Source organism: Mirounga leonina, unplaced genomic scaffold (assembly GCF_011800145.1).
Source record: "Mirounga leonina isolate KUSES-001 unplaced genomic scaffold, KU_Mleo_1.0 Mir_94, whole genome shotgun sequence".
Classification (NCBI taxonomy): Eukaryota; Metazoa; Chordata; class Mammalia; order Carnivora; family Phocidae; genus Mirounga; species Mirounga leonina.
Genome location: NW_023270855.1, coordinates 56884520 through 56910602, shown reverse-complemented (window position 1 = coordinate 56910602; position 26083 = coordinate 56884520). Strand labels below are relative to the sequence as shown.

Below are 26083 nucleotides of genomic sequence, written 5' to 3'. Positions count from 1 at the left end.
GCTGTCTCTCTCTGTCAAATAAATAAATAAAATCTTTAAAAAAAAAAAAAGACGCAGAGCTGTGGGCTGGTGGAAACGCCTCTTTACACTAAAGGAAGAAAAGCCTAAAATGTACTTCGTGACCATGATTGTTTCTCTTGCTGCTGTTGCTTGGGTGGGACAGCAAGTCCACAGCCTGCTGCTCACCTATCTGATAGTGACTTTCTTACTGTTGCTTCCTGGATTAAGCCAGCATGGAATCATTTTGAAGGGGAAAAATAAAAAAAGCTGGAATCCTAAATATATATATACACACATTACTACCCTAAATAGAGTAATGAATAATGTGCATAATAAATCAAAACCAAGCTGCACACACATTTTATTTCAGGAGTGCAAGAATGTCTAAAAATTGATCCATCAATCAGTACATTTTACTTTAAAAAAAAAAAGGCGAATTATCTAACATTTTAAAATTCTGAGTACTGTAAGGGGCACCTTGGGTGGCTCAGTCAGTTAAGTGTCCAACTCTTGATTTTGGCTCAGGTCATTATCTAAGGGTTGTGGGATCCAGCCCCATGTCGGGCTCCACGCTCAGCGCAGAGTCCGCTTGTCCTTCTCTCCCTGCTCCTCTTCCTGCTCACAGGTTCTCTTTCTGATAAATATGTGAATAAATGAATAAAATCTCTAAAAATAAACAAAATTCTGAGTACTTCTCTAGTATTCAGATGTTGAAAGTTTAAAGTTGCTTAAAGAAAATGAGTGTTTTTTTATTTTATTTTATTTTTTTAAGATTTTATTTATTTGACAGAGATAGACAGCGAGAGAGGGAACACAAGCAGGGGGAGTGGGAGAGGGAGAAGCAGGCTCCCCGCTGAGCAGGGACCCTGATATGGGGCTCAATCCCAGGAGGCTGGGATCATGACCTGAGCCAAAGGCAGATGCTTAATGACTGAGCCACCCAGCACCCCTAAAAGAGTGTATTAAAATATTAACAGAAAGAAAACAAAAATCCCAAATTGTTTTACAGGCCAGTTGTACTAAATACTAAAGGGATTAAAAATTCTACCTGTAGAAAATAATTCCTTTTTCAGAGATATGCCAAGAGCAGAGCAATATAACTGGGGGGGGGGGGGGGGGGGAGAGGGGGGGGGGGGGAGGAGGTAAATATAACATTAACAAATATAAGTGCAAACGTCTATAAAAAAAAAAAAAACAACAAACCACACATTACTACCCTGAATAGAGTAATGAATAATGTGCATAATAAATCAAAACCAAACTGCAAACTCCTTTCAGGAATGCAAGAATGTCTAAAAATTGATCCATTAATTAGTACATTTTACTCCATTAATAGAAAATATAGAAAAATCAAAATTCATGTCCTTACATCTTAAGCAATGAGCGATATATTACTATTATTAATGTATAGCAACATTTAATACCCTGGAACTAGAAGGACATGGCTAATTGTGAAAGATGGTGCATGAAAACACCTACTGCAATGTTGAGTGAAAAATTTGAAGTAGTAAAAACAGTTCCCTTGTCAAGAAGGCAAGACACATGGGCGCCTGGGTGGCTCAGTCGGTTAAGCGACTGCCTTCGGCTCAGGTCATGATCCTGGAGTCCCGGGATCGAGTCCCACATCGGGCTCCCTGCTCGGCCGGGGGCCTGCTTCTCCCTCTGACCCTCCCCCCTCTCATGTGCTCTCTCTCATTCTCTCTCACACAAATAAATAAAATCTTTCAAAAAAAAAAAAAGGCAAGACACACAGTGTTCCTTATTGTACACTGAACTGGATGGAAGCCCTGGTGAATCACGAACAAGAAATGAAAGGCAAAATGATAGGAGAAAAAGACTGAACTATCATCATGTGCAGATAAGATACTGCATATAAATATTCAAATAATTTACAGATGGTTAGTAATTAAAATCTCTACCTGCACTTCACAGAGACACCGGTTAAACGAATGATGCTCAAACATGAATTTACTTCTATGTACCAGTAACAGTATTCTTAAAGATACCATTTAAATCCGCCCAATACTGGATGCACAGTAATAAACCCAACAGAGGTTTTGCCTTTCAATCCAGAGACATACCAAGTCCATGGATCGGAAAGCTCAATTCGGTAAGACGTAAATCTACAGATTCGATGCGATCCCGACTCCTCCTCTGTCCTTGGACTTCAAGTGCTGACCCTGATCCTAGCTTTCCACATGGGAGAAACTCAGTCCGCGGGCACCGCAATCCATCCACCTCATGAAACGTCTCTCAGGTGCGCAGTGTGCCAGACCCTCTCTCCGTGTAAGGGACCTGACGGGGCGCCGGGACCCCCCGCCCCCCGGCCGGGGGCGGACACACCCGGGACCGCGGAGCCTCGGGCCGCCTCCAGCCGGTTCGAGCCAGCCCCTCCGGATCTCGGCCGGGCCCCGCACACTCACCATCTCGCGGCCCCGATCCAGGCTCCCGGGCGCCCTGCCCGCGCCTCGGCGGCTCGGGCGGGCGAGAGCGGCGTGCACCGGACAGCCGGGGCCGCGCGGGGCAGGTGCTCGGGAGCCCGCGGCGCGCGGGGAGCGACGTCCCGCGCGGGCGCGATTGGGCAGTGCTGATTGGACAGCGCTCCGGGCGCTCCCTCTCCCGCGGCTCCGGATTCGACACTGCCCCTGGTCGCAGCGCCTCTGATTGGGCAATTTTCCCGTCTGCACCGCCCCGCAGTCTGAGTGACGGGCGGGACGGAGCTCACGTGGCCGAGCTGGGCGGAAACGCTGTTCTGGCCCATTGGCTCTTTCCCTGCCTGGACTCCCCCGGGATCCGCGCTCGGAGCCGACACAGCTCGCCCCGCTTTGCGCCCGGCGTCTGTCCGCAGGGCGGCGCCCCGCCTGCGTCTTCCTCCTGGGCCGGGAGGTCCTGACTCGGTGTCCTCGCGGAGCGCCCGCTGCCCGGAGTGGGACAGGACGGGAGGGCTCGGGGTCTCCGGAGTCAGGGGTCGGCCCCGCGGCCTTGGGGGCCACCATCTCCCGAGTCAGGCGCCCCAAATCTGTTGGTTTTTAAAAATCTGTATTAACTAGGGCGCCTGGGTGGCTCAGTCGGGTAAGCGTCTGCCTTCCACTCAGGTCAGGATCCCGGGGTCCCGGGATCGAGCCCCGCATCGGGCTCCCTGCTCGGCGGGGAGGCTGCGTCTCCCTCTGACCCTCTCCCCTCTCATGTGCTCTCTCTCATTCTCTCTCTCTCAAATAAATAAATAAATAAAATCTTTAAAAAAATTTTTTGTATTAACTACACTTAAAACATCTGAATCTGATTTGCTGCTTTAAGATTTCATTTCTGTCGTTTTAATATGTGATCAGGGTTTTTCCTGACAATGTTCCATTTATATCCTTTGTCCTTCCCTCGGTGGCTTTGTGGACAGTCTGTGTAGCGGCACCTCGGTTCCCAAGCCTCTGCATCCATAGGGATGATCAATATAAACGATAGGACCGAAGCAGGTGTGGAGGTTAGAGGTGATAGCTTTGCTTTCTTGAGGAAACTAAAGAGTCTTCAAACAACTATAAAAGTGTTAGAACTGGGGCGCCTGGGTGGCTCAGTCGGTTAAGCGTCTGTGTTCGGCTCAGGTCATGATCCCAGGGTCCTGGGATCGAGCCCCACATCGGGCTCCTGGCTCAGCGGGAAGCCTGCTTCTCCCTCTCCCTCTGCCTCTCCCGCTGTTCATGCACTCTCTCGCTCTCTGTATCTCTGTGTCTCAAATGAATAAATTTTTTTAAAAAAATTAAAAAGTTAATTCTTAAAAAAAAAAAACCTGTTAGAACTGATGAAAGAGTCAATTTAGTAGGGATGTCTGGGTGGCTCAGTTGGTGAAGCGTCTGCCCTCTGCTCGGGTCATGATCCGGGGGTCCTGGGACTGAGTCCCATATTGGGCTCCTTGCTCAGCGGGAAGGCTGCTTCTCCCTCTGCCCCTCCCCCTGCTCGTGGTCTCTCTCTCTCTCTCACTCTCTCAAATAAATAAAATGTTAAAAAGTCAATTTAGCAGATAATGTTAAATATTTACAATAGATGATGTATTATTGGACTAAAATTGCATTTTCATGATATATACACACATATGTAGGTATGTATAAAATATCGAGGAACAGGCTTAACCACGTGCAGGATCTGTGTAAGAACAATTACAAGTGTTTCCCGATGAAGTGACAGAGGTGTCATTTTCATGATACATAAGCAACTTTGTGGGATTGAAGACTTCTCAATGCAAAGATGCACATCTCTCTAAACACAGCCATAAAATTTAGAGAAATTTCCAATGAAGTTTTCATCAGGAACTTCTCTGTGCCTCATAATAAAATAATTCTAAAAGAATCTGTGAAAAGTGTGGGAACCTGGGTGGCTCAGTCGGTTAAGCCTCTGCCTTTGGCTCAGGTCATGATCCTGGGGTCCTGGGATCAAGTCCTGCACCTGCTTCTCCCTCTCCCTCTGCCCCTCCCCCTGGCTCATTCTCTCTCTCTCAAATAAATAAATAAATAAATAAATAAATAAATAAATAAATAAATAAAATCTTAAAAATAAAAATCTCTGAAAAATAATGCAAGGAGTAGCTAGGCAAATATTGTAAATAAAGAATGAAGAGGGGCGCCTGGGTGGCTCAGTTGGTTAAGCGACTGTCTTCGGCTCAGGTCATGATCCTGGAGTCCCGGGATCGAGTCCCGCATCGGGCTCCCTGCTCGGCGGGGAGTCTGCTTCTCCCTCTGACCCTCCTCCCTCTCCTGCTTTCTGTCTCTCATTCTCTCTCTCTCAAATAAATAAATAAAATCTTAAAAAAATAAATAAAAATAAATAAAAATAAAAAAATAAAGAATGAAGAATTTTCTGATCAGATGTACCAATTAAAATAATGAATAAGTACAAATAATTGAAATGGTCTGTTGCCATTATAAGAGACCAATAGTTCCCAAGCAGGGCTGATTTTGCCCCTCAGGGACATATGGAAATATCTGGAGGCATTTTTGGGTCACTGCTGGGGATGTGGAAGAGCGAGTGATAAAAGCAACTAGTAAGTAGACACCAGGGATGCTGTAAACATCTTAAAATACACAGGATCGGCCCCCCACCAGAAGAATTATTTGACCCAAAACGTGAATAATGCCAATGTTGAGAAATTCTGCAACAGACAGAGAAGTCCTTGGAACTGTATAAACAGATGCAAGAATATAATAAAATATTGGGCACCTGGGTGGCTCAGTCAGTTTAGCCTCTGCCTTCGGCTCAGGTCATGATCCCAGGATCCTGGGATCGAGCTCCACATCAGGCTCCCTGCTCAGCGAGGAATCTGCTTCTCCCTCTCCCTCGGCAATGACCCCTGCTTGTGCGCACACACTCTCTCTCTCTTCCAAATGAATGAATAAAATCTTTAAAAAAAAAGAATATAATAAAATATATAACTTATGGCAAGAGATGATTCAATCTATAGCCCTCTCTTCTAGTAAGAGGGCCAAATAAGTTCCAGATGGATTAAAAATTTAGACATAAGAAAACAAAAATCCTAAAAGAAAACACCAATATTTCTATATACTTAGGAAGTGAAATTCATGACATCCAAAGAAAAAATATAAATAAAATGATGATTATTTGAAAAATAAAAAGTTAAAATGTCTAATAGTGGAAGATGAAAGAAATACCAACTGGGAAATGTTTTTAATTATAGTAACAAAGGACACTATCATTTTTAAGAGCTCTTCTAAATCAAGTGCAAAATGTAGAAATCCGATAAAATGTGCAAAGGCTATGCACAGAAAGTTAGAAAAATTATAAATTACAAACACCTAATAAAAATGTGAGAATAGGGGCACCTGGGTGGCTCAGTTGGTTAAGTGACTGCCTTCGGCTCGGGTCATGATCCTGGAGTCCCTGGATCGAGTCCCGCATGGGGCTCCCTGCTCGGCAGGGAGTCTGCTTCTCCCTCTGACCCTCCCTTCTCTCATGTGCTCTCTCTCATTTTCTCTCTCTCAGATAAATAAATCTTTAAAAAATAAAAAAAAATTTTTTTTAATTTAAAAAAATGTGAGAATAGGTTAGTTCTTCAGGCCCAGAATGGATAATGGGAATAGATGTACATATTATCTAGCAAAATAGACGTTTTGATTTCCTAACTCATTCCTTGAGGTTTATTACTAGGGGAAGGTCAAAGGGATGCTTCTACAATTGCTCCTTAAGGTTGTAAAGCTGAAGTAGCACCTCATTCATGGAGGGTTTCAGATATTAGTACTGCCATCCAGATACTCAGAGATGCAGGTTGGTTTATTTATCACAGCTGTGTCTCAAATGTGGCATCTTTGCTGGTGCAGATGAACCAGGCTCCTGGCGTCTGACAGACAGCTGTTGGGTTAGCAAATGCTTTCTGCCCATTCCGCTAGTGGATACAGTCAGGATCAATTTCCCTTTATTTGGCAGGTACTTCAGTGTACTTGTCTGTGTTGTCTTCATGCTAGATCAATAGTCCTGATCTCTGTCCAGATAGAGTACAGACATGTGCATGTCTGACAGTGGGAACACAAGGGAAATGCAGGGAAAGCTTGTGAGCCTATTATGTTATTGAATTGTCCCATATATCCCATATCCAGTTTGTCCTATGATTAATATTTTATCTTATTTTAGCACAATTGTTAACAATTAATGAACAGTGTTGACACATAATTATTAATTAAAGTCCATGCTTTTTCATACTTCCTTAGTTTCCACCTGATGTCCTTTTTCTGTCACAGAACCCCATCTAAGACCCCATATGACATTTAGTCATCAGGTCTCCCTAGGCTCCTCTGGGCTGTGACTTTTCTTTCCTTGTCTTTGATGACCTTGTTTTGAGGAGGACTGGGCAGGTATCTTGTAGAGTGTCCCTCTATTGAATATGACTGATATTTTTCTTCATGATTAGAGTGGGGTTTGGGGGTTTTGGGAGGAAGACCACAGAGGTAAAGTTTTAGCCATTTTCATCCCAGCATATCAAGAGTACATGCTACCAACATGACTTATCAAGGTCATTGACCTTGGTCACCTGGCTGAGGTGTGTTTGTCAGGTGTCTCCACTGTAAACTTAAAGCCCTTCCATCCTGTACTCTTTGGAAGCAAGTCACTTAGGCTTCACTTAGGAGTGGGGAGTTGTGGCTGAGGGCTTGAGTATCTAAATAAGTTTTCTTGAATTCTTCTGCCTAGGAGTTTTGCCTATTTACCCCTTTATGTATTTATGCAATTAGTTATATCAATATGAACTCATGGATAATATACTTTGGGTTATAATCCAAAACTTCATTATATATTTGTTGCTCAAGTTTTTCCAGCTTTGGTCATGGGGGCCTCTTTTGTTTGGCTTCCCATATTCTTTTGACATGCCTCCAACTTTGTGGTTTGTTCTATAATTACTGGCTGTGCATGCTGCTCCAGGTTCTCCTCATCTTATGTATTTCTTGCCCCAGTCCTAGAATCAGTAACTTCTCCAGGGAGCCCTGATTCTTTCTATTGGAGAATGGTTTGAGAAACCAAAATCTGGGCACTGGGTGTGCTTATGGCTATTGGAGTGCCATTGGTTCTCGGCTATTATAACTTCTTATAATTACGTATATTTTGTATCATTTGCTATGTGTCTTCCTCTACCAGAAAGCTATACTTTGCTCTCTTATTAATACTCCCTTTTTGCTGTTTAACGATGTTTGTAATTTTGTTCTTGCTGTTGTTTTTGTACTTAGTACCTTTTTAAAGCACTTCATTCTGTATATTTTTCTTTATCTTTTTACTGTCTGATTTATCAGGTTGCTTTTGTATCCTTTAGTGTCTTCCCATTGCCTGTGCATCAGTGAGTTCTGTTACTTCCTTTTCTCATCTCCTTTCTCCCATTTTAGTTGCATTCTTTCTTCTTTGTCACGATCCATAACATTTGCACCAAGTCTTCTACTCCCTTTCCACCTTTGCTCTATTATTAGATGTATATTTATGTATTTTTAAAATGCTCACTATCAGTGCCTTGGATGAATTTTCTCAGATATCACTTGCTTAGATGAAGTTCATGCTCTAGTGGGTCACAAGAGGGGCCAAAGGGGACAGATTTCCCTAAGTTCCTGTAGGTTGAAGTGCTTTTCTGTAGCCTTGGTATTTGAAGGACTGCCTGGCTGGATATAGAATCCTTGGCTCACACTTACTTTCATTAAGTTGTTCTTGTAAAAATGGTGTCTCATTGTTGCCTTTTTTATATGTTAGTTGGAAACTCCTGATTTCAGTCTCTTTTGCTTTTGTAAGCTATTTGATCTTTCTTCTTATCCTTCTCCTTCTTCTCCTCCTCCTTCTTCTGCCTAGAGTCTTGGGGATTTAAATTTATCCTTGAAATCTAATGTTTTTTCTTGGCTATGTGTTGGAATTGATCGCTCGAGGTTAATTTACCCAATGGCCTTTTCAATTTGCAGATTCATGTCCTTTTCTATTTCTGGGAAATTTTTTATTCATTCTATCAGCTCTGTTCCATTGTTTATTTTTCTTCCTCAGGAATTCTGATAATGTGCATATTTTTTCTTGTCTTTCATTTCCACTACCTTCTCTTTGATCATTTTTGTTTCCGTTTTTTAAATATCATTTTCATCTTTGTTTCTCAGCCTGTCTTCATTGAGACTATGAAAATCCTGTGTTTCCTCAAACTTTTTCTTTTAAGATTTTATTTTTAAGTTGTCTCTATACCCGATATGGAGCTTCGACTTACAACCCTGAGATCAAGAGTCCCATCTTCCATCGATTGAGCCAACCAGGCACCTCTCTTCAAACTATTCTCAATATTTATTGATGGCACTTGCCTGAATCCATTATGAGTATGACATGTATGAAGGGATTTTTCTAACACCATTATTTTTTTCCATTCTTTTTTTATTTTATTTTATTTATTTATTTGAAAGAGAAAATGAGATAGAGAGAGCATGAGAGGGGGGAGGGTCAGAGGGAGAAGCAGACTCCCTGCTGAGCAGAGAGCCCGATGCGGGACTCGATCCCGGGACTCCAGGATCATGACCTGAGCTGAAGGCAGTCACTTAACCAACTGAGCCACCCAGGCGCCCTATTTTTTTTTTCCATTCTTTAGTTTGCTGTCTAGTGTGTAGAAAACCTTCCTTTTCCTCTATTTATTTATTCCTATTGGTTTTTGGCTCCTGGTTTCTTATATTATTCAATAGGCTGTTGCTTCCATTGTTGATTTTGACAATCAAAATTTTTCAAAACTTCCCAGTGGGAGCCCTTTCAAAATAGTTTTTATTTCTGGGGCACATGGCTGGCTCAGTCCATAGAGCATGTGACTCTTGATTTGGGGTTGTGAATTCAAGCCCCACATTGGGCATAGACTTTACTAAAAAAAAAAGAAAAAGTTTTTAATGTCATATCACTAGCAGAAGTAGTTAGGAAATAACTGTTCAGACATATCTCAAAGCTATTGCACGTTCAGTTCCAGACCACCACAATAAAGCAAATATTGCAATAAAGTGAGTTAAATTAATTTTTTGGTTTCCCAGTACATATTACAACTTATGTTTACACTACACTGTACTCTGTTAAGTGTGCAATAACATCATGTCTAAAACAATATACATACCTTAATTAAAAATACCTTATTGCTAAAAATGCTAACCATAATCTGGGCTTTCAGCAAGTCATCATCTTTTTGCTGCCAGAGGGTCTTTTCTTGATGTTGATGGCCACTGACTGATCAGAGTGCTGACTGCTAGAGGTAGGTATGGGTGTGGCATCTTACTATAAGACAATGAAGTTAGCCACATCACTTGATTCTTCCTCTCATGAATTTCTCTATAGCATGCAATGCTGTTTGATAGCATTTTACCCACAGTAGGACTTCCAAGATCGGGGTGGATCTTCTCAAATCCTGGTACTGCTTTAGCAACTAAGTTTATGTAATATTCTAAATCCTTTGTTGTTACTTCAACAGTCTTCACATCACTTCACCAGGAGCAGCTTCCATCTCAAGAAACCACCTTCTTTGCTCATCCATAAGAAGCAACTCCTCATCCATTCAAATTTTATCGTAAGATTGCAGCAATTCAAATGTTAAGAGTAATGAAGAAGTTTGAAATATTGTGAGAATTACCAAAATGTGGCACAGAGACATGAAGTGACCAAATGCTGTTAGAAAAATGGCACCAACAGACTTGCTGAACACAGGGTTGCCACAGAACTTCAATTTGTAAAAACAATGTCTGCAAAGTGTGATAAAGCAAAGCAAAATAAAATGAGGTATGCCTATATATAATTAAATGCTTAACATACTCTTAGTTTGTTAGGGCTTCTTCCATAACAAAATAACACAGTCATAGGTGGCATAAAAGTAGTAATTTATTTCTTCACAGTCCTAGAGGCTGGAAGTCCAAGATCAAGGTATCCAAGGGCTGGTTTCTTTGAGGCCCCTCCTTGGCCTGCAGATGGCTATTGTCCTGTATCTTTACATGGTCATCTTTCTGTGTGTGTGTGTCCTTATCTCCTCTTTTTATAAGTACACAAGTCACATTGGATTAGGGCCCACCCTAATGGCTTCGTTTTAATGTAATCCCCTCATTCAAGGCCCTATCTGCAAACATAGTCACATTCTAAGGGTCTGGGGGTCAGAGCTTCAAATTTTGGGGGCGAACACAATTAAGTCCATAATATATTCTAATGAGGCATATAAAAAACCATAATGGGATAATAAAAACTTTCACTGATGTAGGAAATACGTTAGGGTTTGGAGCCGACAGCCAAGAAAGAATTCCTGAGACATCTTTGGTGCAAAAAGGTGGTTTTATTAAAGCACAGGGACAGGACCCTTGGGCAGAAAGAGCTGTACTGGGGCCATGAGGAGTGGCCCATGATATACTTTCAAGTTGGAAGGGGGTTAGGGATAGCATAAGTCTCTAAGGAATTTTGGAAGCAAGGTTTCCAGGACCTTGAGGGGGCTATCTATTGTTGGGGAAGGTCATTTATTACTGTTTAGTAAACCCTCAGTCATGAGACCCTTCAGATGTATATCGGTGGGTCATATGCTGGGGAATGATTGCCAACATGTATCTTGGGGGGTTTAGAGATAAAGGAGGTTTCCAAAGGAATTTTTATATGTTAAAGTAGACTTACAGGATCCTGGAGATTGGACTGATTGCCTTTTGCCCTTAGCAGAGTATTAACATTGAGGCAGCTGAGTCCCTAGAGGAATGTCACTCTGCCTGTTTCAAGGACTTGTTAATGGGCTGTAAATAGTAAGGAAATTTAATAATTTCTCTTTTGCCTTTGTTTCACACATCATTCCTCCCTGAACAATTTTGACCCTTAAATCTTTAAGGTTGCTAAGGGTGGAAGGTCTTGTCTCCTGTAATGTCGTCCTGCTGAATAGGGGCATAGAGATGCCTCTACCTATGGGTCAACATTGGTCAGTTGGGGCTTATATAGATATAGGAGTTACAAAAGGCAGAGGCAGTTGAATCCAAGGGAGATCGCATGGGTGGATCATCCCGAGTGGAAAGGATCATCTGTTGGCTTGAAGTTATGGCAGTGAGGGAGTCTCAGTACCAAGTGGAGAAACAAGGGAGAAAACAACAAAACATGACTAGTGTAACAAAAAGAAAAAGAAGCCCAAATAAGAGTCCTTTGATAGTTAAAGGAAATCTTCCAGTCCAGGAGTTTAACCAATCATTAAAGGAAAGAGAGGGATTATTTAAAGTGCCAATTTGGGGGCACCTGGGTGGCTCAGATGGTTAAGCGTCTGCCTTCGGCTCAGGTCATGATCCCAGGGTCCTGGGATCGAGTTCCGCATCGGGCTCCCTGCTAGGTGGGGAGCCTGCTTCTCCCTCTGCCTCTGCGTCTCTCTCTCTCTCTCTCTCTCTCTGACTCTCATGAATAAATAAATAAAATATAAAAAAAATAAAATAAAAATCGTCAAAAAAAAAGACCTTCCATGTGCCAAACAACATCATCCAGAGTCTGCTTCTCCCTCTGACCCTACCCCCTCTCATGCTGTATCTCATTCTCTTTCTCAAATAAATAAATAAAATCTTTAATAAATAAATAAATAAATAAATAAATAAATAAATATCTAGAAGAAGAAAAGAAGAAGAAGAAGAAGAAGAAGAAGAAAGAAGAAGAAGAAGAAGAAGAAGAAGAAGAAGAAGAAGAAGAAGAAGAAGAAGAAGCAGAAGCTCTTTTTGTTGAAGGTCCAGCCTTAACAGTATCCTAATTATAAGAAATCACTGGGAAGTGGGAGAAGACTTGTCTCAAGAGGTAACAGCCTCCCCAAGTTCATCATCCAGTCCAGTTATAAGGAAAGTGGGGTCATCCATTATCTCCACAAGTCCATAGTTAACCCTATGGAGTGGGACATGCTCTGGCTTTTAAGGAACAATTTTGTCATCTCAGCCACACAGAATTGGTCAAGGTGATAGCTGAGTTATACAGTTGTTGGGGGAATCAATCCCATTTTTCAGTTGTTTAAATAAACATGTGCCCATGGGTTCCTGTTATTATCCCCACAGAATAAAAAGCACGAAGATTGTCTATATGAGCTATTGTGGCAATTTCTCTGAAGTTTACCTCAAGTTGTCTAGCTTAGGTAAACAACAAACATTTAGACAATCAGAGCTAGGATTTAACATCCACAAAGATCATTACTGAAACATAATTTTTCTCTCTAAAATAACCCTTATTTCCAGAGATAGCAAGAATCTGCTTTGCTGGAACTTTTTATGAGGAACCTAGATTGAACTTTTAGTAGCCTTTCCAGGCCAGAAGCCAATCCAAGTACTTGCCATCAGATATGCCTGCAATACCTGTAGATGTGGGCGAATTCCTCTTCTCGAGGTTCCCAAAGTATCCTGAGGTCCCTGGACCTGCCAGAAAGTGACATTCTTTACTCATCTGGGGAGGCTCCTGGGAATTCAGTAAGCAAGGTATCAGGCCAACATTTCCAAGGGGCTTTATGGCTCCATGGTTTATAAAGTAAACCTTAGTTCCTTAAAGCTGTTTGGTCATATCTGAGTCTACGCACGTCTCTCAAATGTGACATTCCAATCAAAGCTCTGGTAAAATAACCAATGTTTCCAATGGTGTCCTGTTATAAGGAGAACAGATTCTTATTGAACTTATGCAAATGACTATGATTGCCACGGAAGAAAGAATACTTACTAAGACCTTTTGAATTTCAGAGGGTTCAGGAAGAGGGAAAAGTTAAATGCTTCAATTTGTTCACAAATGAATACTTTATCGCATTTCTGTAAGTGATTGATATCTTAAGAGAAAGTTTCCTTAATCTGGAAGGGCAAACAGCAGAGAAACAGGAATGTTTCAAACAAGAGTCACAAAACTATAATCATCCTTTTAGTTCATTTAGTCCCATGTTACTTATTCTTGTTTAATTTGAATGCAGCTTTTTTTTTAGTAGTTCTGGAAATTCTTACCTATTTCAGTTTTATGATCTTAAAGATATTGAATACCTGTATTTGTCCTAAAAGTCCTTTATATGAACCTCCTTGAAGATGAAACTCATTTTGCAAGACAATAAGAACAATGACAAAAACTCAGAAATGGACATTGTTAATGATCCGATATGAGAGTTCAGTATGTTGCAATTGACAAGGAAATTCAGTTATTTCTGTGACACATAACACTTCAATAATCAGAATATCAGGTGATGATTGATGTAAGAAAGAGCGTTAGGGTTCGAAGCCTATGGCCAAGAAAGAATTCTTGAGACGTCTCTGGTGCAAAAAGGTGATTTTATTAAAGCAGAGGGACAGGACCCATGGGCAGAAGGAGCTGTCCTGGGTCATGAGGACTGGCCGATTATATCTTTTTTATGAAGGATAGTTGGAAGGCAGGCCGGCAGGGACAAGCGACCCCTCCCCCCAAGAGGAAACCACCCTTAAAAGGATTTTACACCACCCTGGAAGGAGCCCTCCACCCTTTCCCATATGATAGATAGGTGACAAAAACCTGATTGGATGACAGGCACAGGGAAGGTTAATCAGATTAATACAGTCTGTCAACAAGCCCATAAAAACCCTAGACTTAGAACCTCTGGTGGCAACCCTTTCAGGTCCCCTCCCTCCTCTGGAGCTTTGTACTATTACTTTGCTATCAATAATAAACCTTGCTTGGTGCCTGGGTGGCCCAGTTGGTTGCTTCCACTCAGGTCATGATCTCAGCAGGGAGCCTGCTTCGCCCTCTCCCTTTGCCTGCCAAGTAAATAAAATCTTTAAAAACGAACAAACAAACCTTGTTTTGCTTCCCACCATTCTATCTGGTCTACCTCTTCATTCTTCGAAGCAGCGTGACCAAGAACCATGGGTACCGATGGAGAAAAAAATCCTGTAACATTTTTAAGTTCGGAGGGGTTTAGGGATAGTGTAAGGTAGTAAGGAAATTTAATAATTTTTCTTCTGCCTTTGTTTCCCACATCAATGATGACCTTATACCAGAAGGTAACATACCAAACAAACAAGCCTAATTAGTCAACGAAACTTCATTTACAATTTAAATCTTGGGGAAGTTTATTAAAACCTTAGAAAGTTTTAAATCACATGTCTAAATAGGATTACAGATCAATAAGGACCTAATAAAGGCAAAACATAGAACTGGTTTTTCTGGGTAGACAAAGAGAAAACAACCGTTTACATTTTCTTATCAAGAGCAGACCAACAATTCAAGGAAACTTTGTCTTTTTAACTGAGAGAAATAAGACTTTTAATCTTATACCAGTGAACTTTAAAAAATCCATTCATTTCAATCTTAGTCTGTCCTGACCATACATAAAAATCCTTTACAGAGATTTCCCATCACAAACCTTCTGCAAGTCTCCTTTGCTTTCAGATTTTGTTCCAAACCATTCCTCCAAACAACCAGTCTTATTTAGGACAAAATCACCTTCTTTGGGGGCACCTGGGTGGTTCAGCCGGTTAAGCGTCTGCCTTCAGCTCAGGTCATGATCCCAGGGTCCTGGAATCGAGTCCCACATTGGGCTCCCTGCTCAGTGGGGAGCCTGCTTCTCCCTCTCCCTCTGCTGCTCTCCCTGCTTGTGCTCTCTAGCTCTCTCTCTCTGACAAATAAATAAATAAAATCTTTTTAAAAATTACCTTCTTTTGCTTTCAACAAAGATGCATTCCCATTCCTCATATCTTTCTTACACATACAGAGTTGTTTTTCTTATTTCCATCAATCTTAATTATATTTAGCAGAATTTTTTACTCTTTGAAACACCTTAGTCTCCAGTGAAAACTAAGTAGTAACCTACTGTGAACTGTTATACCAGAATTCTTTAGATGGCAATTTTATGAACCAATGAAGCACAAAGCATGTTTACCAACAGACCCAAATATCCTTAGTTTCTTTGCAATAAGAAATCAAAAGCACAGGGGCACCTGGGTGGCTCAATCGTTAAGCATCTGCCTTCCGCGCAGGTCATGGTCCCGGGGTCCCGGGATCGAGCCCCGCATCGGGCTCCCTGCTCAGCCGGGAGCCTGCTTCTCCCTCTCCCTCTCCCTCTGCTTGTGTTCCCTCTCTCGCTGTGTCTCTCCCTGTCAAATAAATAAATAAAATCTAAAAAAAAAAAAAGTCAAAAGCACAAACCTACATTGAGTAATCAATGCTTAGGCACTATATCCTATTTGGAAAAGACCTACATTATCCAACAAATTCAATCCCACTTACCATCCAAACAAAATGTTAAGGTTTCAGGTTACCAAAGACTTCGAAAGCTAGCTTAACAATTACCCATGAAAACTTTGATGAGATGGACAATTAACCATCATTTTAGTCATCTTTTTGCTAACAAATTGCAGCAGAGATAATATGAGCTTATTTGACCCTCAGCAAACCTTGATAGAATAAAAGTTTCACATTTACTACTGTTAACTTTAAAGACATGTCTAGCTTAATTAAACCAACAAACTTAGTTTAAATACTGAATTTTGTTTCACCTGGATCCTTCCCATTGTCAATTTTTACCTGAGACACTGGTGGGGAAATCTGGAGTGGGTGGTGGTGTTAGGTCCAGGGCGTGCTCTCTCTTCTTGCTCCTTGACAGTGAGGGGAGAAGGAGCCCTGGTGCCTGAGGCACCGAGGATGGTACCAAAGCAAGATATCAGGCCGCCCCCAAGGTGGTGCAGAAACAGGAGGAGGCCAAGTGCTGCCAGAAGGCAGAGAAAGGGTTCCCAGTTCTAGAGCTCATCAGCTCCAACAGAAGAGCAGACGCCATGTTTTCCCGCCAACAAGGGGGAATAGGCAGTCCATGTCAGGCCAGAGAAGACAGGGAATTTCCCTGAAACAAACGGAGTTTCGGGGAATAGTCCTTAAAGTCCCCACCCCGAAGTAGACTAACCACAGTTGGCTCCAATTATAGCCATTAACCCAGGAAATGAGTGAGGGAGAAGCCCCCACATCTTTTAGGAAGAGAACAGTGAGAGAGTGAGTCAGTGTCCCCTTTGCTAGGGAGGGCCTGTGTTTCCTCTGGCAACCTGGGTTTATTTGGAGGAGGTCTATTTAGATAATTATCATCCAATATGTCAGGAGAGAGTTTACTAGACAGACACATTCGGGCAAACACATTCTGCCCTGTTTCCTGCAGAAGAGATCTAGCTGACAGATCCTACTGAGGCCATGCAGTATTACAGATCAGTCCTTTCCTAAATTTTGCAATCCAAATTGTTTCCAGTGTTTAAAAAGTTATCCCAAGAGATGGTCCTTGGGGACTGAAGAAGAAGCCTACTGAGGCCATGCTCCTGGAAAAATAGAGAAAGTCCTTTACCAAAAATTCCTCCTGACTCTTGGGTGGCATCCCACACAGGATATGTCAGAGGTTCCGTGTGTCAAAAACGATCAGAGGCGTCCCTCAAACAAAAATTCACTATTGAGGGGCGCCTGGGTGGCTCAGGTGGTGAAGCGTCTGCTTTCGGCTCAGGTCCTGATCCCAGGGTCCTGGGATCAAGCCCCACATCGGGCTCCTGGCTCAGCGGGGAGCCTGCTTCTCCCTCTCCCACTCCCCCTGCTTGTGTTCCTTTCTTGCTGTGTCTCTCTCTGTCAAATAAATAAATAAAATCTTTTTAAAAAATTCACTATTGATCACCATCCTGCCTTACCATGAAGGCATTCCTGTCATAAAAGACCCTGTAGGAGGGATGCTGGTGTCCCTCCCCTTCCCCACCGCATCCTAGGCTACAGATGGTTGCCTGGTAAATGGGCTGAAATACCATATCGTGCTGTCCCATACCCTGAAAGTCGTGTTTTGCCTTGCCATTTTTAACCCATGGAGAACACTAAAAAAGTTTTCGAAGGGGAAATTACCCAGTTTTAATTTAAGTTTTAACTTAAGTAGTTAGCAGAGGACATTGATGGACAGTAGTAAAGATAGAAATCCATCATGGTCTAAGCGACATTCCAACACATGTAGTCTTTCCAGCCATCTTCTCTAGGAAATGGCCCATGGTTGGGTTTTAATTCAATCAGGTACTGGTTTTGGCCAGCTCTGAGTGGAGGTCCCATGGCCAGATGCAGCTAGACCAGGGATGTGAAGGGGATCACATTAGACCAATGAGGAAGAAACCTCACATGGGAGTCTTAAGATTGGCAGCCGTCCTGGTGACTTAGGTGGCTGCCCCTGCCCAAGACAGACAATTTTGTATAAGGACAGGAATAAGGAGTATGTTAAAGTAGGCTTACAGGATCCTAGGGATCGGGCTAAGATTGCCTTTTGCCCTTAGCAAAGTATTAACATTGAGGCAGCTGAGTCCCTAGAGGAATGTCACTCTGTCTGTTTCAAGGACTTGTCAGTGGGCTGTAAATGGTAAGGAAATTTAATAATCTCTCTTCTGCCTTTGTTCCCCACATAATCATGAGTGACAACAAAGCCAACTGAAAAAAAAAAAAGAGACATGAATAATGCTCTTAAAAAAGAGAACTCAATGCTGCCATGATATCAGTTCCAAACAAATAGATCTATAGTTTTCATTAAATTTCATCAAAACCCCAGCAGGGATTTGTAGTACTTTACAAAAACTCTCTAAAATTTACATGGCAGAATAAGTACCCAGGAATACTGAGACGTTTCTAAAGAACAAGGTAGTAGACTTTCCTTAACACACATCAATTCTTTTTAAAATGCTGTAATTAGGACAGGATGGTATCGTCAGAGGGATGGACAAATAGGCTAGTGGAATAGAACAGAAAGCCCCGAATGTTTTGGAAGGCCCACCTATTTTTGGAAGGTGAATCTATGCTAAAGCAGACATTGCCAGGCAGTGGTAGAAATGACATTTTACGTGGGGGCAGTGAGGACTGATTATCTACAGGGGAATAAGGGATCTTCCTATCATCAGTGTCCTGTATGATAATCATTTCATTGCAGATTTAACTGTGATAGACAAAAGTGGAATAGTTTCAGAAGAAGTTATAAGAAACACTTTTATAACTTGAGTTGGGAGTCCCTTCTTAGAAGAAGAAAAAGTGTAAGCTACAAAGAGATTGGTCAACTCAATGCTATTAAAGTTAAGACCAGTCCATCAGCGTGTAGAATAAAAGGAATGAAAAGATAAGCCACAGTTTCAGAGGAGATATTTGCAGAATCAACGAATGAAGAAGGATCCACTTCCAGAGAATGTAAGCACAGTATGAAGGTGGAAAGATGACTGAAAACTTTAACAGATGATGAAAGACAACCGAGGAAAAATGTTTGATCTTTTTAGCAATTAGTTAAAAATAATGTAAAGTCACAGAGATCCTTTTTCACATGCTCCACGGGCAAAAATTCACAAATTAGGTAACTGCAAGTGGATGGTCATAGGAAGTTAATGAAGACATACACATAATGGTAGGGTGTCAAATCACAGATTCCATTGGTATTTCTTTTTTTGTGTGTTTTTAAGATTTTATTTATTTATTTGACAGAGAGAGACACAGAGAGAGAGGGAACACAAGCAGGGGGAGTGGGAGAGGGAGGATGCAGGGTTCGATCCCAGGACCCTGGGATCACGACCTGAGCCGAAGGCAGATGCTTACCGACTGAGCCACCCAGGTGCCCCTCCATTGGTATTTCTTAGTAAATGTGAACATTATTGATGTGGCTTGGACTTTGTTGGGGTCCAGAGCTGATGGCCAAGAAAGAATTCTTGAGACATCTGTGGGGTAAACAGGTGATTTTATTAAAGCACAGACAGGACCTGAGGGCAGAAAGAGCAGCATTATAAGTATGAGGGGTGACTGATTACACACTTGGGAGTTGGGGGTGATGAGAAAGGGAGGTTTCCGAAAGGACTTTGATATGCCAAAGAAGACTCACAAGATACTGGAGTCCTGACTATTGTCATGCTAAGGTTGTTTTTCCTTCTAGTGAGACATTAACGTTAAGACAGTTGGCAGCTTCCTGGAGGAATGTTATAATCTGCCTATCTCAAGTATTTGTCAATGGGCTGTAGGTTATAAAGAAATTTGATTTTATTTACATTCCCTCTGCTTTTGTTTCCCACATCGCTACGGAGGGGAAGGTGATGCTAGGGCTCCAGGAAATCGAGTTTATGGGTCTCTGGAAGTTAGACTATTGAAAAGAATGTTTTTTCCTTGTAAAGTCACGGAAGACATTGGTAAGCTGGTGGAGACTCATGTCTTGCAGGACTGTGATCTCTGTCCATTAACCATTTGGTTTTTTCCCCCTTCCCTTAGTTTTAGGGCAGGCAGGAATGCCTGAGGAATGTCACACTTATCCCACCCAGGAGGGAGTCAGGAGTTGGGGTGTGGGGTGGGGGAGGGTTGTTGTGGGGTGTCAGCTTGTGCTTTGCCCTAAGTTTCCTTCTGCTCCCTCATCAATTATCAATACCTACAGCACAGCAGTTTTTCTCCAGGATGTGGAAAAATTTTAAATCGTTCACACCCGGAGACAAAACCAAGCATGATTGTCACAGCAAGAGTCCACAAGAAGTGAAAATAGTTTTTGAAAGAGCACATGCTCCAAAGAGCTGGGATGGAGGAGTTCGGTGGGTGACCAGGGCCTCAGACACTAGCAAGACAGACCAGGCTGAGGGGCCACAGAACAGACTTCCTTGTGTAATTCGGCTCTTTTCCTGAGAGTTCAAGAGTCAAAATTAAACCAAACTCCACTTCCTGATAATCAATAGGTGGTGAAGATATAACAAATAGGCACCACATGCAAGGGGGTGCTCCCCTGTAGGAGGGAGATGGGCTCAGGGTGGGAAACACCCGTGAGGTGGGGCCACAAGTGAATGGTCAAGAAAGAATTCTTGAGGGTGCCTGGGTGGCTCAGTCGGTTAAGCGACTGCCTTCGGCTCAGGTCGTGATCCTGGAGTCCCGGGATCGAGTCCCACGTCGGGCTCCCTGCTCGGCGGGGCGTCTGCTTCTCCCTCTGACCCTCCCCCCTCTCATGCTCTCTCTATTTCATTCTCTCTCTCAAATAAATAAATAAAATCTTTTTTTAAAAAAAGAAAAAAGAAAGAATTCTTGAGACATTTTCTGTGCAAAAAAGGTGCTTTTGTTATAGCACACAGACAGGACCCATGGGCAGGAAGAGCTGTGCTTTTGCTATATGAAGCTGGTGGTTATTTTTATTTATTTATTTATTTTTGACAGAGAGAGAGAGAGCAGGAATACAAGCAGGGGGAGTGGGAGAGGGAGAAGCAGGCTTCCCGCTGAGCAGGGAGCTGACACAGGACTCGATCCCAGGACCCTGAGATCATGACCTGAGCCGAAGGCAGACGCTTAACGACTGAGCCACCCAGGCGCCCTAGACCAGTGTACTTTTAATATCCATTCATTTCAACCTCAGTCCTGACCACACATAAAATTCTTTTCCAAAGCTTTCCCTTCACAAACCTTCTACAACTTTCTTTTTTTTTTTTTTTAAGATTTTATTTATTTATTTGACAGAGAGAGAGATTGCAAGAGCAGGAACACAAGCAGGGGGAGTGGGAGAGGGAGAGGCAAGCTTCCCGCCGCGCAGGGAGCCCGATGCGGGGCTCGGTCCCAGGACCCCGGGATCATGGCAGATGCTTAACGACTGAGCCATCCAGGCGCCCCTACAACTTTCTTTCTCAATCAGATTTTGTCCTATGCCTTTTCTCTCCAGACAACCAGTCTCATTTTAGGACAAAATTATTCTTTTTCCCTCAACAAAATGTATTCCAGTTTCTTATACCTTTCCTACACATCTACTTTCCTACATACAAAGTTGTTTTCCTCATCATTTCCATCAGGCTTAATTACATTTATTAGAATTTTAACTCTTGAAAACCTTAGTCTCTGGTGAAACCTAACCAATTGTGAGCAGTCGGTTACACCAGAATTCTTTAGATGGCAATGGCCTTTACAGCCAACTGTATCTGGTTGTTCTATCTGAGGATGGGGGCTTTAAGGAATATTCCCAAGCAGCTGCCAAAACTCCTTTTGTTTCAGGGAAGTTGCCTGTCTTTTCTGGCCTGATGTGGACTGCCTATTTTCACTTTGGGGGAAAAACATGGTGTCTGCTCATCTGCCTGAGCTGAGGAGCTTTGGGCAGGGAATTCTCTTCCTCTGCCCTCTGGGCTTTTAGGCACCTCACCTCTTCTGCCCTGCCCCCCCACCCCCATTCCCCTCCTGTTTCTGCACTACCCTGGGTGTGGGCTGACTCTGGTACCATGCTCAGTGCTCCTTGCACCATTGGCTCTTGCTTCTTCCCTCGATGTCAAGGAGCCTAGAACAGCCCTCCCTGGACTTACATCCCCCAATTCAGATTTCCCCACTGGTGCCGCAGGTAAAAAATTGACGATGGGGAGCAGACTGATTTAAGCTTCTTAGTTTAATTAAGGTAGACCTGTCCACAGAGTTATCAGCATTAAACATAAAACTTATTCTACCAAGGTTTACTAAAGATCAAATAAGCTCATGTTATCTCTGTTGCAATTAGTCAGCAAAAAGATGACTTGAAATAATGGTTAATTTTGTCTGTCTCATAAAGTTCTCATGGGTGATTGTTAGGATAGATTTCAAAGTCTTTGGTAACCTGGAGCCTTGAAGTTTTGCTACGTTAGATGTCAAATTGGGTTAACTTGACTGGATATCTGCCTTTTCCAAATAACATAAAATACTAAAGCGTTGATTATTGAACATAGGTTTGTGCATTTGGCTTCTTATTGTAGAGAACCTGAGTATACTTGGGTCTGTTAGTAAATATGCTTTGTGCTTGACTGAAAGATTGTACTATGGGAAAACATATGTTTTTAGAAATTATGAAATTTATTTATAAATTTGCCATCTAAAGAATTCTGGTGTAACCGACTGCTCACAACTGGTTAGGTTTCACCAGAGACTAAGGTTTCCAAGAGTTAAAATTCTAATAAATGTAATTAAGCCTGATGGAAATGATGAGGAAAACAACTCTGTATGTAGGAAAGTAGATGTGTAGGAAAGGTATAAGAAACTGGAATACATTTTGTTGAGGGAAAAAGAAAGTAATTTTGTCCTAAAATGAGACTGGTTGTCTGGAGAGAAAAGGCATAGGACAAAATCTGATTGAGAAAGAAAGTTGTAGGGGCGCCTGGATGGCTCAGTCATTAAGCATCTGCCTTCGGCTCGGGTCATGATCCCGGGGTCCTGGGATCGAGCCCCGCATCGGGCTCCCTGCGTGGCGGGAAGCCTGCCTCTCCCTCTCCCACTCCCCCTGCTTGTGTTCCTGCTCTTGCAATCTCTCTCTCTGTCAAATAAATAAATAAAATCTTTAAAAAAAAAAAAAAGAAAGTTGTAGAAGGTTTGTGAAGGGAAAGCTTTGGAAAAGAATTTTATGTGTGGTCAGGACTAAGGTTGAATATCATAGCCATTAACCCAGGACATGAATGAGGGAGAAGCCCCCATGTAGAGTAACCTGGGTCTGTTAGGAGGAGGAACAGAGAGTCGATGTCCCCTTCCTTAGGGATGGCCTGTGTTTTCTACAGCAACCTGGGTTTATTAGGAGGAGGAGGCCTGTTTAGACAATCATCAAATAAATCAGGAGGGGTTCTACCACCCCGGTTACTGCACACATTCTGCAAGAGGCCCAAAGGCCAGGGTCCTGATTTAGGGCCATGCTGAGCTGAACGTGAGGTACCTCCATCCATTTGCCCTGTTTCCTGCAGAAGTGATCTAGCTGATAGGTCATATTGAAGTTTAACGTCCCATTAATGGGCCATTTTTCCTTGTCTCCTAAGGATTAGTGAGGCCATGCAGTGTTACAGAAAATCAGTCCTTTCTTTCAATCTGAGTTGTTTCCAGTGGGTTAAAAGGCATTCCAAGGGAGATCTGTGGGAACTGAGAGAAGGTCCATTATCAAGAAGATCCCCCCCTGAATCCCAGGTGGCAACCCATGCAGGATATGTCAGAGGTTCCTGGTGTCAAAGTGACCAGAGCCGTCCCTCTAAGAAGCCGCTGTGAACACTGCCTTGCCCTGTAGGAGGGATGCTGGTGCCCCTCTGCTTCTCCATTGCATTCTAGACTAGAGAATGGGTGCCGGTGACCAGAGTGAAAGACCCTGCCATGAAGAACCTGCAGTTTTTAACCCATGGAAAACACCAGAAAAGTTTTACAAGGGGAAATTACCCAATGTTGTAATTTAAGTAGTCAATGGGGGCACTGATGAAAAATAGTAAAGAAAGAAATCCATCATGGTCTAAACAACGTTCCAACACATGTAGTCTTTACAGCCAACTTCCCTAGGAAACCATCCCCAGTGGGGTTTTAGTTCAATCAGGTACTGGTTTCGGCTGCCTCTAAGGTCTCCCAGCCAGACGCGGCTAGACCAGAGATGTGGAGGGGATCACATTAGCCCTATGAGGAGGAAACCTCAGATGGGAGTCTTAAGATTGGCAGCCGTGCTGGTGATGTAGGTGGCTGTCCCGTGCCCAAGACAGACAACTTTGTATAAGGACAGGAATAAAGAGAGGGCGTCAAGTTTCTGGGTCTTATTACCATTCCAGCCTGGGTACTAACTTCCAGCCAAAAGGTGGGCTTTCTCCTCCCCATAGAACAGCGCTGGGCTAGAGGATCACAGGCCAAGCAATCATCATGAGCATGTTCCAATAAGACTGTACTCTTTGAAGAGCCCCTGGAGTGAAAGTAAAAGAAGAGAAGAGGGAGTAACTCACCAATTTTGCACCAAGATTCAAAGTCCAATGAGAAGACAGGCCCCACGTTGGGTGCCAAGATGATGTGGGGCCATGAGCCAACGGTCAAGAAAGAATCCTTGAGACGTGTTTGGTGCAAAAAGGTGCTTTTATTTTAGCACAGGGACAGGGCCCGTGGGCAGAAAGAGCTGAGCTTTGGCTATATGAGGTTGGCAGCAGCTCATAGAGCCAAAGCTCAAGGGGGAGGTCATGCACAGGAAGTATTAGATCACGAATGCCTTCTTCGAATTTCTACTCCTAAAACTACTTTTGCAAGATTTCTCTGGTGCTTATCATTCAGTTAGATATTAACTATGGTGCTTATCATTCAGTTCGAGATGTATAGGTAATCATGAGACCCTTTAAGAATACAGCAACCAGCACATATTTGATCCTTATCAGAATGATGCAGGCTACATATAGGTCAGCCTTCTGGGCTATAGGTGAACATTTTTCTGCTTCTATCCCTCACTACCAGGACACTAACAACTGCCTAAGTCTGTTCACAAATGTGGGGGACCCAGTCTAAAGAACGTTACCCACTTTTATTAAATTAAGCACAAAATACCTAACACATTCTTTTCTGAGAGTGACATAACGTCACAATAACCTTTAGCGAATTACCTAAGCATGTACAAATATACAATTTTTATCATATGACCCAGCAATTCCACTTCTGAGTCTATACCCAAAAGAACTGAAAACAGGGTTTTGAAGAGAGGAATTTATACACCCGGGTTCAAAGAAGCATTCTTTAGCTGTGCACAGGAACTTCAGACTCAGTTTCCCTATGGAGTAACCCCTTGTCCAGAGCAGAGGGGCACCCAGGCCAGTCCAGGCTGAGACAGGAGGGCCTGGTGTCCAGGGGGTCAGGGATTGGCCTGGGAGGGAGGCCACCGCTGGATCTGTGCTCTTTTATTGGGAGCTTCCTGGGTGTAATCTGAAAGCAGCCCCTGTATGCAGAGGGCAGAGAGAGCCCCAAGAAAGAGGCAGGCCACTCAGCTTGGTAGGTGGCTGTTTTCCTAAGCAAAGGGAACTTACATACAAGGCTTATGTTGGGCGGTAGCAAGGTGAATGGGTCCCCTCACCCACCCACCAAAGCTTAGAAGTTTATAGAATGGCCCTTTGCGCAGCCTCTGGGAGCAGGGCAGGCAAGCAGAACCCACATTCCAAGGACAGAAGAAGGGGTGCCTGAGTGCCTGCGTCTGGTTCATGGACCATTTGGAGGTCATGTCTTTTTTTTTTTTTTTTAAGATTGTACTTATTTATTTGAGAGAGAGAGAGAGCACAAGCAGTGGGGAGGGGCAGAGGGAGAGGGAGAAGTACTCCCCACTGAGCAGGGAGCCCTGCATCCCAGGACCCCAAGCCGAAGGCAGACGCTTAACCACAGAGCCACCCAGGTGCCCCTGGAGGTCACGTCTTTTGGATGATTTCCCCCAACATCTTTGTTTAAGAACCAACACATTAACAGTGATGTCACCACCTGCAGTGAAGGCGCTGAAAGGAATCTATTTAAACTCCCCTCCCCCCACCCCCAGCCGCACTTACAGGCAAAACTCTGAGGCGTCTGCACTTGGCACCAACTCTGTGTTTTTCTAGGTCACGGTGCCCGACATTCTCAGTCAGAAAGGAGACCCCAGCTACAAAACCTACTCTTCTCTAGCCTGAGCACACCTGCTTCCCAGACGAGCCCTGTTCAGAGCCCCTGGGAAACCTGCCCCCTCCTGCTCCCCCTGCCAAGAACCAACCCCCCCCCCCCCATGGACACAGCTGCAATCCTGTCACACCCTTAAAAGGCCTGGCCCAGCCCGACAGGAACTCGGCCGACTTTCTCTAGGTAGGTGTCTGGCCCCTCTCTATCCTCCTTACAGAGTGAATCAACTCTTCCGTGTTTCTCTCCTCTCTCTGTACAATTCTTTGCCACCCATGTCACCAGCCCACCTAAC

General features: G+C 43.2%; 1 protein-coding gene across 1 annotated transcript in view; it reads right to left on the bottom strand.

The window, feature by feature from the left end:
- Nucleotides 1–3027, bottom strand: part of LOC118005539 — a 14120-nt gene extending 11093 nt beyond the window's left edge. The window contains exon 1 of the mRNA XM_034997506.1: nt 2424–3027. Coding sequence (XP_034853397.1) covers nt 2424–2996 — 573 coding nt within the window. The 5' untranslated portion in view covers nt 2997–3027. The remainder of the gene's footprint in view (nt 1–2423) is intronic.
- Nucleotides 3028–26083: the final 23056 nt, after the last annotated feature.